Source organism: Scyliorhinus canicula, chromosome 4 (assembly GCF_902713615.1).
Source record: "Scyliorhinus canicula chromosome 4, sScyCan1.1, whole genome shotgun sequence".
NCBI lineage: Eukaryota > Metazoa > Chordata > Chondrichthyes > Carcharhiniformes > Scyliorhinidae > Scyliorhinus > Scyliorhinus canicula.
This window is the reverse complement of record NC_052149.1, coordinates 76,960,557-76,973,672: the sequence shown is the minus strand read 5'-3', so window position 1 is coordinate 76,973,672 and position 13,116 is coordinate 76,960,557. Positions and strand designations below refer to the sequence as shown.

The 13,116-nt window shown below is 43.4% G+C and overlaps 1 protein-coding gene across 4 annotated transcripts in view; it reads left to right on the top strand.

The window, feature by feature from the left end:
* atg4c (autophagy related 4C, cysteine peptidase) overlaps nt 1–12,895 on the top strand; it is a 118,718-nt gene extending 105,823 nt beyond the window's left edge. For 3 of the 4 annotated variants that reach the window (XM_038794507.1, XM_038794506.1, XM_038794504.1), the window contains 3 exons: nt 6,023–6,099; nt 8,692–8,811; nt 12,441–12,895. In XM_038794507.1, coding sequence (XP_038650435.1) covers nt 6,023–6,099; nt 8,692–8,811; nt 12,441–12,620 — 377 coding nt within the window. In that variant the 3' untranslated portion in view covers nt 12,621–12,895. The remainder of the gene's footprint in view (nt 1–6,022; nt 6,100–8,691; nt 8,812–12,440) is intronic. The other variant, XM_038794505.1, reaches the window with a different exon arrangement.
* Nucleotides 12,896–13,116: the final 221 nt, after the last annotated feature.

Genomic DNA, 13,116 nt, shown 5'->3' with positions numbered 1-13,116 from the left:
TCTTTCAACTTTCTGCAATATTGAGCTTTTGATGTCTGATATAACCTTTCCTTTTTTGCCTTTTCTTACTCTGAATGTTCCTTGACATCCATGGGGTTCTAGATTTAAAAGTTGCATGCTTTTTCTATGTGGGAATGGAATGCTCTTTGTCTTCTCATTGAATGCCTCCCACTGGTCTATCATTGGATTACCTTTAAGTAGCTGCTTCTAAGTCCACACTTGCGAAATTGTATCGCAAGCTGAGTAAAATTGCCCTTTCTCCAATTGAAAACCTTTACTCATTGTCTATTTTTGTCTTTTTCTTTAGCTAGGCTAAATCTAACTGAAATATAATTAATGTCCCTAAAATGCACTCCCATTGACCCTCCTAGCTGCTCAGCTTCATTCCATGTAACTAAGCCCAGAACTGCCCCTTCGCTTGCTGTGGTTGTCTGCAGGCATGAATTCAAGTAGATCAGAATCAGAGCCATTGCATTGGAAGTCCTGATTGCTGACAGGAGGATCTAGAGGCAACCAATCAAGAAAAGGGTGTAAAAGCAGAGAGCAAAAGAAATGACCAGCGAGTCTTCCAGAAAGAAAAAGAATCAGTTGACCTCTGGCCTACACTATTCACCTTGCCAACTGTGGAAGGAACTGCCACTCTTACATTATCCTCTACAGCAGGGTGGGCAAACTTTTCCGTGCAAGGGCCACATTCAGAAATTCACAATTTTAAAGGGCCGCATAGTATATTAATTAATAGTCCCGGTTGTAACCAATTAGCGTGCGGCATATACCTCAGCGCTTCCCCCGGCGGCATCCTGCCTTTAGCCCTCTTTTTCTCTACTTTTCAAAAATGGCGCTTCACCCGGTTATGATTCTGGGCGCCTCATATAGAACATAGAACAGTACAGCACAGAACAGGCCCTTCAGCCCTCGATGCTGTGCCGAGCAATGATCACCCTACTCAAGTCAACGTATCCACCCTATACCAGTAACCCAACAGCCCCCCCCCATTAACCTTATAAAAAAAATTGTTTTTTAAAAAACTTTAAAAAAAAATATATATATATTTTTTTAATGATTTAATCTTGGTGGGCCGCATAAAGACCTTTGGCGGGCCGCATGCGGCCCGCGGGCCGTAGTTTGCCCACCCCTGCTCTACAGCCTTAGCAGACCATTTCAAAATCATGTAGCCTGGAACATTGAGCTGCCATACCTGCCATGTTTCAGAAGATATACTCCCAAGTATCTATATATGCCCTTAGCAAATCTGCCTTGTTCACTAGACTCCTTACATTGAAATATATACCATTAGGTACCAGCAGATTCTATTGTCTATATTCTCGTCTTTGTTTCCTCTGCCTGCTCCACTCACTAATTTTTTGCCTTATATTTCCACCTTTGCTTCTCTCGTTACCGTACCGGACCAGATTCCCAATTTATATTTGGAAACCGGACGAGAAACCCCAACAGTTTTTCAATTTGTAAGCTCCAAAGAAAAGGATTTATCCCCAGAAGTGATTTCATTGACAAATAGGGATTATTGTTTGTATTAAAACAAATTTTATTATTAAGACAAGATTAATCCCATGAATATCCAAGGAAAAATAAACCTGTCAACCTGGATTAAGATCCCTCCTTACTTCCTAGCAACAGTACCAGCAAATCTCCAGACAATGAAATAAAAACAGAAAATGCTGGAAAACTCAGCAGGTCTGGCAGTATCTGTGGAGAGAGAAAAACAGGGCACGGTATACCGGCCGCGTTGCACCTGAATGGGAGCGCTATGTGGATGGTAGAGGCCGGAAGCGGTCTCCTGCAAGCTTCCCGGCAGCCAGTATGCCTCGCGACATATACCCTGACCTCGCAAGGCATCGCAATCAGGATCCCACCCACAATGAGCTGGACCAAATCGTGCATGCCTGAGTAGGTTTAAACCCCGCTTAGGCGTGCTGACCCGGGATTTATCGGGCTCCCGGCATCTACCGGCCTCCCCAGGGAACCCCAGCCGGGCGCCGTTCAGTACTGGTCCACACAAATGTGGTCCAGGCGAATGGCACTTGGGGATCTCCCAGGGCATCGGAGGCGCCTGGGTGGCCAGGGGCAGGGCAGGGTGGTCCCCTGGCCCTCCCCCTTGAAAGCAGGCATCCTCGTTCTACCACCTTGGTATTGCCACCCTGGCACTGCCAAGGTTCCTGGGTAGCACTGCAAAGCCAGCAGGAGCATTGCCTGGGTGACACGGTGGCACAGCCAACGGTCAGGACCTGAGATGGGGGGGGGGGGGGGGGGGGGGAGGGCAAGGCGTGTGTGAAGGGGCCTCGGAAGGAGGAGGGGGGTTGAAAGGGGGCGCAGGAAGGCCTGAAAAGGGGATGCCCTAGCGGCCCCTCAGTGGGGTGTCATCACTTGGGGGATGTGGGGTAATGCCCTTGTATGTGGGGGGGGGGGGGGGGGGGGGGGGGGTACATTGACCGTGGGTGGGTGATGTGGAGGACTTTCAAGCCCACTTAGATACCAGGCACCCTTTCAAAATGGTGGCCCGATCTCTGAGGAGCTGGTGTGGTCAGATAGCGGTGGGAACTCGCCGACAGAGCCGGGAGAAACTCCGAGCAAAACCCACCACGAATGACACTTAGGAACGTTTTAGTTAGAAATATTTCAAGTCCATATGACTCTCCTGATGTTTTGCTTTTATTCCAGGCAATGATATTGGTCCCAGTCCAAATGCAGTGATTTCAGCTTGTACATTTTCTCTCTCCCAAGAATCGGTCCCACTACTCTAGGAATGTAAAGTCCTATGTCCTGCACCACCTCCATCCACACAACCATCTACACGATCCTCCTATTTCTGTACGCGGATGACACTGGGACTAATCTGGAGAGTTTCTATTTATTAGGGCGGCACGGTAGCACAGTGGTTAACGCTGTTGCTTCATAGCGCCAGGGTCCCAGGTTTCATTCCCAGCTTGGATCACTGTGTGGAGTCTGCACGTTCTCCCTGTGGCTGCGTGGGTCTCCTCCAGGTACTCCGGTTTCCTCCCACAAGTCTCAAAAGACGTGCTGTTAGGTGAATCGGACATTCTGAATTCTCCCTCTGTGTTGCCAAACAGGCGCCGGAATGTGGCGACTAGGGGCTTTTCACAGTAACTTCATTGCAGTGATAATGTATGCCTACTTGTGACACTAATAAAGATTATTATTATTATTATTTTAAATCTTTTTCATTTACTCTTGTATCTGTCCCCTCATTTTTGATCGCCCAATCAATAGAGTCAACCTCAAATCTGCTGCATTCTTTCATTAGTTTAAACACCTCCATCAAATTACCACATGGCCTCTGTTCAACGAAACCAGGTCAAATTTTCCGTGAATTTCTATTTGCATTTTATCAGACCAGGCAGCATTTTAGTGAGTCTGCACTGTATTCTCTCTTCTGCCTCAAAATCCTTCCTATAGCATGAAGCCTAAAATTTCACTTAGTACTTCAACTGTGGTCTTATAGTTTCATATAAATGCACCATTACATTTCAGTTTTTATGTTCTATATCCCTTTCTACAAACCTTAATATTCCATTAGCTTTTTATAGCCTGTCCATTTGGAGTGCCCCCCCCCCCCCCCCACCCCGGCAACCTCTCCTCTTCCCCATTCAAATACTGATTATTTTGCAATTTATTCTATCAGAGATGCTTTAATTCATATTTACTGACATTGTATTCCATCTGCCACTTTTTTTTTGTATAAATCTTTTTATTGGCATTTCCCATGACCCTCGGGTAGCATACTTAATCTTCTCCAGGTGGAGAAATTCCAAAAGGTCAGCGAGCCAGTCTGCAGCTGTGGGTGGTGCTGCCGATCGCCAGCCGGGCAGGATTCTCCGGTGTGCGAATAGTGAAGCGAACGCAAGGGTGTTGGCCCCCTTCCCCATGTGTAACTCTGGCTGCTCCGATACCCTGAAGATTGCCACTATTGAGCATGGCTTCACCCTCACCCCCACAACCTTGGACATTGCCTCGGAGAAGGCTGCCCAGAACCCAACAAGCTTGGGGCAAGCCCAAAACATGTGGGTGTGGTTGGCCGGGCCCCTCTGGCACCGCTCACATTTGTACTCCACCTCCGGGAAGAACCTGCTCATTCGGGTTCTGGTCAGGTGTGCTCGGCTTAGCCTTGCGCAGGAGGAGGTGGAGTTCACCCAGCTCAGTGCTTCACTCCAGAGTTCCCATCCTACCTCTGTCCCCAGTTCATTTGGAAATTTCTCCCTTCCCACTAGCTTGCCCAGCATTTGGGTGACGTAGCCTATTGGGTCTCTGCCCTCCATCCCCTCTGGCAGACCCACTATTTTAACATTCTGCCGCCTGGACCTAATTTCCTGGTCCTCCACTTTCCTTCTTCGGCTCCCCTGGTCGTTACCAGCCTTTTCACCTCCGTTTCCTGAGTTACCATCCTATCGCTCTGGTCTGAGGCGGCCCTCTCCAACTCCTGAATCGTTTTCACCTGCGCCTCCACCTTCCTTTCCGGGCCATCGATGGTTCGCTGCATTTTGTCCGTTGTCTCCGCCAGCATCTCCTTCATCATTGTGTGGAGCTCTGTCCTGAGTGCCTCCCTCATTGTATTTATCTCTGTTTTTATCTCCTCCTTTATGGCGTTTATCTCAGTTTTCAGCATGTTTCTCCATTCCTCCCCCTGTGTGTGTGGGGGGGAGGGGGGTCGCTGCGTCCTGTTCCTGCTCCGCTGCTCGGCTCGCCAGCTTTTCCGCTTCCTTGTTCACCTGAACCTCTGCCTCGCTCCGTGGGGTCGTCTGCCTGCACGGCCGCAGCTCCTGCTTTTTTCCTTCGCCTTCGCTGCTGGTCCTTGCATCTCGCCATCCCCCCAATTTATTATTATTTGCAGGCATAGTCCTGTTATGTGTCATTCTCTTTTTTTCCCCCCTAAAGAAAAAAAAACAAGGATTTTTCTCCTTTTAAAGTCGATTTTTTTAATAAAAAGGAATTTATTTATTTTTAGTTTTTTTTTGAAAAAAGTATTTTAAATTTTCAGGAGGGGGGAAAAAATGTTGAATAAAAAAAATTATTATTTTTTGTCTTATCCTCTCCGTGCACCGACTTTCAGGCAGTTTCTTGTTGCGATCCCCACTCCTCCTCCACGTGCAGCTGCTCCGCTGACCAGGACCAGTCTCTCTTCTTTTTCCCTTCAGCTCTGTGGAACGGAGCTTTGGCGCCTATACAGGGCGAGGGAGGCAGGGCTGATTTCGTGGGCTTTAATTCTTTTCAAGAACCCGCCGGGAAAACCCCCGAAAAAAGCTACAATTTTGTGGATCTGGGGGAACCTCTTTGCTGCGGCCGCTCCGTTCGCGAACGCCTCTGCCACTTTAAAAAAAAACATATTTTCATGTTATCCTTGAAAACCTCCTTAGGTCCTCAGAATAGTTTTACTATGTTTCTTATTTTACAATTTTCTGCAAATTTGGTCACCAGTCCAGGAGCATCCTTAAACTAAATGCTTAGAGTGCTTGACAGCATCATTCTGCGATAATATCTAGAGCAGGATTCTAAAGTTATAATGTGCTGTTACCTCCAGTGCCTTATATGAGTCATCATTCTCCACATGTTAGTCAGCTAAGATAGGCCCTGTTCTTTCTTGATATCCCTGCATGCAACCTTTTCACCAGGAGTCATTGGATAATGGCTGATTTCCTTCCTCTTTCTTCCATAGCATAGAGAGTATTGAGACCAATTGCCAGATGGTAAAACTGGCACTCAGTTATAGACACTTCTTTTACCGACTTGTTTTTTTAAAATAAAGTAATTCTGGGGAAATTTTCAATTTAAGACTGAAATTGCTATAGAAAAACTTTGCTTGGACGACACAATTTGGCAATGCAGAATGCAATCTTGTCTGAAAATAAGCTTCAAACGGCATACAGTGTATTAGTAGGATGATATGCAAGCATTATTTTACTCATTATACAAACTGTAGAGATGAAATTGGAAGAAGATGTCACATTAGGTATTAAAAAATTTCTTATCTTCTGTTTTGTCCTTCAAGATGACAGCTTGATTTACATGGATCCTCATTATTGCCAATCATTTGTGGATGTCACAGCAAAGGATTTCCCACTTGAGGTGAAGTTTTGTAAATTGTTTGAAATGCTGTTTGCACATTCTCCCTGTGTCTGCGTGGGTCTCACACCCACAACCCAAAATTTGTGCAAGGTAAGTGGATTGGCCACGCTAAATTGCCACTTAATTGGAAAAAAATAATTGGGTACTCCAAATTTTAAAAAATAAATTCTGACTTTATTTTTCTCCTTTTAGTTTGAATTAAAATTATTTCATTTTATGCTAAAATACACTTTATTCCTAATATAAACCCAGTTCCATTTTAGTAAAAATTAAAGCTGGGAATTTACCATCGGGGATAAATCCCAATATCAGGACCAAGTGTGTGTCTTAAGCCCACTCAAGTGAGCAGCACGACCAAGGTGATAATCTTCCCAGTTTGGCGGCCTTTTAATTGACTGCCGTCAGATCCACTGTCCAATTTGCTCTTTGCTACCGGCCGAATCAGAAGGCCAGTGACCCTTGATAGTACCATCGAGAGAGATGGCTGCTGCTGAGACTGGAGGAATAATAATAATAATTATTATTCTAATGAGAGGGCACCTCCATTTTGCAGCGCCATCGCAGGGAAGGAAGTTCACATTTCTGCCAGAGCCGACTGGCAGACCCCGGTGATTGGAGCGGCAATCCTTCTGCGATGGCATCGTGGCTGTGGCGGCTGTTTTTGCTGGGTGCCCCTACCTTGGGTTATGGAGCCTTTTCCGGAAGGCCTGGAAAAATGGATATCAATTGGGTATTTAATTATTCAGATTGTTTGTTTTGTCTCCAGTCGACAATGGGACAACCCACCCAGGGTCTGGTAAAATCTTGCCCTACTTTCCAATAATGTAGCAGTTGAAACGAAAGGGAAAATGCTGGAAAATCTTAGCAAGTCTGGCAGCATCTGTAGGGAGAGAAAAGAGCTAACGTTTCGAGTCCGATGACTCTTTGTCAAATGTAGCAGTTGACATACCTGTCAAGCTTAGGCTTTTCCCATTTTTAAAAATAAGTTTAAAGCTCCCGAATTCAATTCTCTTCCAATTAAGGGGCAATTTTGCATGACCAATCCACCGCCCCTGCACAAAGTAGACTTGTTTAGCACAGGGCTAAATCACTGGCTTTGAAAGCAGACCAAGACAGGCCAGCAGCACGGTTCGATTCCCGTAACAGCCTCCCCGAACAGGCGCCGGAATGTGGCGACTAGGGGCTTTTCACAGTAACTTAATTGAAGCCTACTCGTGACAATAAGCGATTTTCATTTTTTTTTCATCTTTGGATTATGGGGGTGAGACACATGCAGACACGGGGAGAATGACGGGAAGAATGTGCAGATTCCAAGGTTTTTTCCATTAATTTATTTTTTTCACAAACATGGCGAGGAATGTTCTTGATCCCATCATGGCAGAACGGAAGTATTTAAATCAGCCTCTCCATGGGGGAATATTCCAAGTCAGATGAAGATTAAAACATCTCTGTCGGCTCTAACCTCTGGAATATATACATAGAATTTACAGTGCAGAAGGAGGCCATTCGACCCATCGAGTCTGCACCGGCTCCTGGAAAGAGCACCCTACCCAAGGTTAACACCTCCACCCTATCCCCATAACCCAGTAACCCCACCCAACACTAAGGGCAATTTTGGAATTTTGGACACTAAGGGCAATTTATCATGGCCAATCCACCTAACCTGCACATCTTTGGACTGTGGGAGGAAACCGGAGCACCCGGAGGAAACCCACGCACACACGGGGAGGATGTGCAGACTCCGCACAGACAGTGACCCAAGCCGGAATCGAACCTTGGGACCCTGGAGCTGTGAAGCGATTGTGCTATCCACAATGCTACCGTGCTGCCATGTAACCCACCAGTGTGACATTTCCAGTCACCGTTATAAGAACCCCCCCCCTCACATGACTACCCTGACTCACTACCCCCGGTGTTCTCCGTTCTCCATCACCCCAAAGATCCAATAATCCCCTTGACCTGGGGACCCAACCTGACCCACAGACCCAAACCTACCACCTCGACTCGCAGACTCCACTTCTTCCCCCCCATCCTCCAACTCAGTGCACTCGACTTGCTTTTCCATTAATAACGCTGCCCTACATAAGATTATTTACATTGTATTCTTCAGTGAGTCAGTTAAGGTATGTGCATTGTACCGATAATTAATAGATGAAGTGAGATTTCGGTTGAAAAATGCATGTTGTAGAAAGAAACCTGATGTTGCATATAAGGTATTGGATTCATCTAAATTAGTCTTGATGTGCCTTTGGATGTTTTGACTATATTTAAAAAAAATAAATTTAATGTACCCCAATTCATTTTTTTGCCAATCAAGGGGCAATTTAGCATGGCCAATCCACCTACCCTGCACATCTTTGGGTTGTGGGAGCAAAACCCACGCAAACACGGGAAGAATGTGCAAACTCCACACGGACAGTGACCCAGAGCCGGGATCAAACTTGAGACCTCAGCGCCGTGAGGCAGCAGTGCTAACCACAGTGCCACTATGCTGCCCTCGTTTTGACTATATTAAAGATGCTACATAAATACAAGTTGTTATTCTGGCAGAGCTTTTGCTGATGGACTAATTCTGCTACTTTGTATTTTCAGTCATATCACTGCCCTTCTCCGAAAAAGATGTCTTTTAATAAAATGGATCCCAGTTGCACAATAGGGTTTTACTCACACAGTGAAGATGATTTTGAAAAAATAATTGATGAGATAACAAAGGTGTGTGGTAAGAATTGTTGATGGAATAAACTGGGAGGAATTACTAAGCTAAGTGTCCCTCCATTGTCCGTCTAGCAACATGCACTTGAAGTAAAGAAACCCCTCAGTGGTTTATAGAAAAATGCAAACATTGTGTGGTATTGAACTGGGGGGTGGGGTGGGATAATGCCCTCTGAAATGGCCTAGCAAGCCATTCAGTTCAGGGGCAATTAGGGATGGGCAATAAGTACTGGCCCAGCTAGTGATGCACGCATCCCATGAATTAATTTTAAAAAATTATGTTTGGTGGACTTGTACCTATTAGCTTAATATTTTACTTTGGGAAGTTATAGCCACCAGTCTGAGAAAAGCTTAATTCTTCAATCTAGTGTAGCACCTGTGTTTTAATCTATTTTAAAAATAAGTGTGCTAACGTATTGTGCTACTCACCACTACATTTTAAACACATTTTGCCTCCATTTTAGGTGTATTAATCAATAGAATCAAATTTCAGTTTCCAAATTTGAGCTAACTGTGCAGGTAAGGTAGAATATGGTTAATTGGAGTGTTGCTGTTCACACAATTTTGGTTGTTGGAGGAGAGGGGTAGGGGGAACCAAGCAATTCATGGGTGTGTATTTTTCAAGTGCATCATTTATTTGCAGATTAGTACTGGCAGTGTAGTGAGAAAATATAGGCAAGTTATTCTCTCAGTCAAAAAGGTGTTGAGTTGAGACATCCTTCTGGTTATAATTCAATTTTATAAGAACATAAGAATTCTTAGGAAAAGAAGGTCAAGAGGCCAACAGGCCTGTTTTCTTTTGAATGGCCTCTCCCAACTTCCCACTGTGCCCCCTCGTTTTCCCCTCTGTAGAAACTTATATAATTGCTCCTTGAAGGCATGTATTTATATTATCCGCTTCAAGAGACTTTTCTGATTTATTCTACATCTCTATAACCTTCGCAGTGAAAAAGTTCTGCCTCATTTCCTTTTTTCATGATCTACCTGTTCGTAACTTGTATCCCCTGGTATTTGAACCCTTAAGTGCAATGAGCAATTTGACTGGGCCACCTTTGACAAGTCAGTACATAATCTTAAACTTCCATTAGCTCACTCCTTCAAGTTCAGTTATTTTTGGGTCCTAGAATTACTGCTTTTCTTTCCAACTTATTAAAGTTTTTTTAAAGGTAATATGTTGATATTGTCCGCAATATCCCAAAACACATATCTGTCAATGAGTAGTCGAGAGTTGAATTAAGCATTTTTAATAACGCTGTCCTTTTGGCCTTACAGCATTTTCCAAATAGCTGTCCAGTATTGCCACCAGGTGGCAATATTGAAAGTAAAATAAATTGAAGTTTAGCAAATCACCTACATTAGCGCTTGGAATTAAATGACGCTTTACACTGTGTATAATTCTGATAAATTATTTCATTTCTGACACAAATTAAAGTTAGTTTGAATTGAAAAAGAATGATTCTATTCATGAATGTGAAAATGTGCTTAACTGTACGGAAATTTAATTTATCTTAGAGTTCCTATTCTGCATAAAAATTATAATGAGCAATTTTAAATGTAAAAACTATTGATTTAGCAGATACATACCTAACTGTAGTTCCGATATGATCAGAGTATTAGCAAACTGTTGCTCAGGTCCTTTCTGGAATGTATCTTATTTAATTCTTTGTGCTTTTCTGCCTGTTTTTTTTCTCATTGCTAACACTACACAAATCAGTCGCAAATATTTAATATGAAAATATAAACTCAGCCTTTCCACCCCACCTTATATTTCAATGAAGAGCAATAATTGGCAGGATGTAAAATTTGTGTTTAAACCTATACCATGGGTTTTTTGCTCAGTGAATTTAATTAAAATTACACCCAATCTCCCTTTTAAAACTGGTTGTCGAGCCCTCAAAAAGACAACTTGGTTCAGTTAGTCACTACAATTATTGTGTCATTTTAAACTCCCTTTCATCTCTAAGATCCTTGAATGTGTCATTGCTTCCTTTTGCATCCATCTCATAACTTGAGAACACCACTTCTTAGTATCACATATTGCTAATACTTGACAGAATTTGGAGTTCCTTTTCATTTTTTAGCTCTAATTTGATGCATTTTCACGGTGCACAGTTATTTTGTTTCAGTTATACTGAAGTGCTGGTGTCACCATAGTGATACTTTGCAATATAAAAATGCAACATAACACTTAAACTTTAGAGTTTGCAGTCAATGGGGACATAATCTGAAAAAGGTGCACTTCCACAATTAGTGATTGTACTCAGGGCAGTTGTTTCAGAATTGAAATTTTAAAACAACCTCAGACAGCCTTTAAATATATGGCATTGAATAGGAGTGGATATTCCCATCATATTCAATCATTTGTAGTTTCATCAAATGCCAGTGAGCAGCAACATTGTGCATCTGAATACACATTTATGAAATTTTAACTTGTGCCAATCAGTGATGAGGTGAGCAGATGTAACCTAAGTGTCTGCTTGCAGTACTGTTGAAATGTAATCACTGGCTCCTCTGTAGCTCAGTTGGTGGTGTTGCTGCTTGGTGTGATGATTAGTCACTGGACTGTGCTAAATTGACTAATTTCAGCTTGGCCAGTGGTAGGGTGTTACAATTGACCTTGTGCAGATAGGGAAATATTAACCAATTTTTCTGCTCTGGATCATTACCTAAAGGTTGGTACTCTAGATTCCAATCTCTGAATTATGAAAATGCATGGGTAGACATTGGGGCCAGATTTGGGACCAAAAAGGGAATCCGAGTCCATCGGAACGGATGGCGAGACCCTGGGCAGCACTTTATTGACAGGGACAATTAAGAGGGCGCATCTGGGCCTGCTGCTTATTTCAAAATGGCTGCCTCCTGGAGCTTCCAACCTAATCAGAGGGCCAACAGCTTGGGTGCCTCTGCAGCGCCACCGGTAGAGTAGCCGCTTCTGAGGGTCCAGAAAATACTTTAATGTGCTGGGGCTAGGAGTGTTGAACCCTTTCCTCTCCAAGTTGACTGTGCTCTGATAACACTACCAAGACTGTCACAGTTCATGCATGTTCCTAAGTAGGAGTATCAGCAGGCTAGAGTCAAACATGCTACTTTATACATCCGCACCCCCCAACTCCACAGAAACACAAACCCAGAATTTACCTAGTGGTCTCCCATGCATGGGAGGCCCATCCTGACACCAGTAAAAGAGATGCAGGGGCAGGACATAGTGCTTAATTGGTCTATTAATTGGTTTAATTGGCTGCAGGCCTCTGGTCAGCATGCAGCCTTGTCGCTGCCTTTCCTGCCATTCAGAGTATCCTGTGGCAGGCTCCTTCAGATACTTTCCATTGCCATTTTACACCTCCTCTGCTTCCCAACCCATCTTCAGAGAGGTGATAAAATCCAGCTCAGGTTGTGCAAAGAACCATGTTTGGCTAGAGGAACCACCTGATATTCACTTGGTATAGTCCTGCAAGAACAATGACAGTTTTGGTAGAGGTGTCGAAGCACAGGAGACTTGGGGATGGAGGGAAATGGAACTGAACGTCACCGTTAAAAGTAAAACATTAAGTTTCTACTTATAAAAAGAAGTGTGATTTGCAAAATATGAAAATAAATTCAAAGGTATTTTATTTCCATTTAAATTTTAGGTTCTGAGCTCACCGTCTTCCAAGGAGAAATATCCGCTGTTTACGTTTTCAAGCGGACATGCTAGAGATTATGATATTGACAAACTTTGCACGCCAAAAACTGATTCAGCTGTACAGCTCTCAGAGACTCGAAGGAGGAAAGCAGAGAGATTGAGTAATGAAGAGTTTGTCTTGCTGTAACGGAATTTCACAGTAAATGTAGTGGGATTACCCTGTCAGTGCTGGCATCTACTGTAGGTATCCATTACAAAGATGTACAAAGAATCTGTAATTATATAGCTTAATGCTGCTGGTTTAAAAATACTTTGCTATGGTACAAAGTACATATTCTATTGTATATAAAAAAAATGTAATCTTCCTGATACGATAGTTTCTGACTATGTAATGAAAATAAACTTTTTTAAATTGACCATAAATAAAATTATATAAATATTGGGTTTATTTTCCCATCAGCACATCTTTTCTTGTCTACAGTTTTTAATACATCGTTTGCTTTCCCAAGTTCTCTAAGTTAAATCACATCCACTGGGGACCTGAGGAAAGATTGATCAGGGGTCATCACAATTAGATTGATAACTGAACCATAATTCGGCACCAACTAAAAGGTTTTCTCTGCCACCCTAAATGACCCTTACCATAAATGCCCCACCCATATCCCTTTGACCCTCCTATCCCA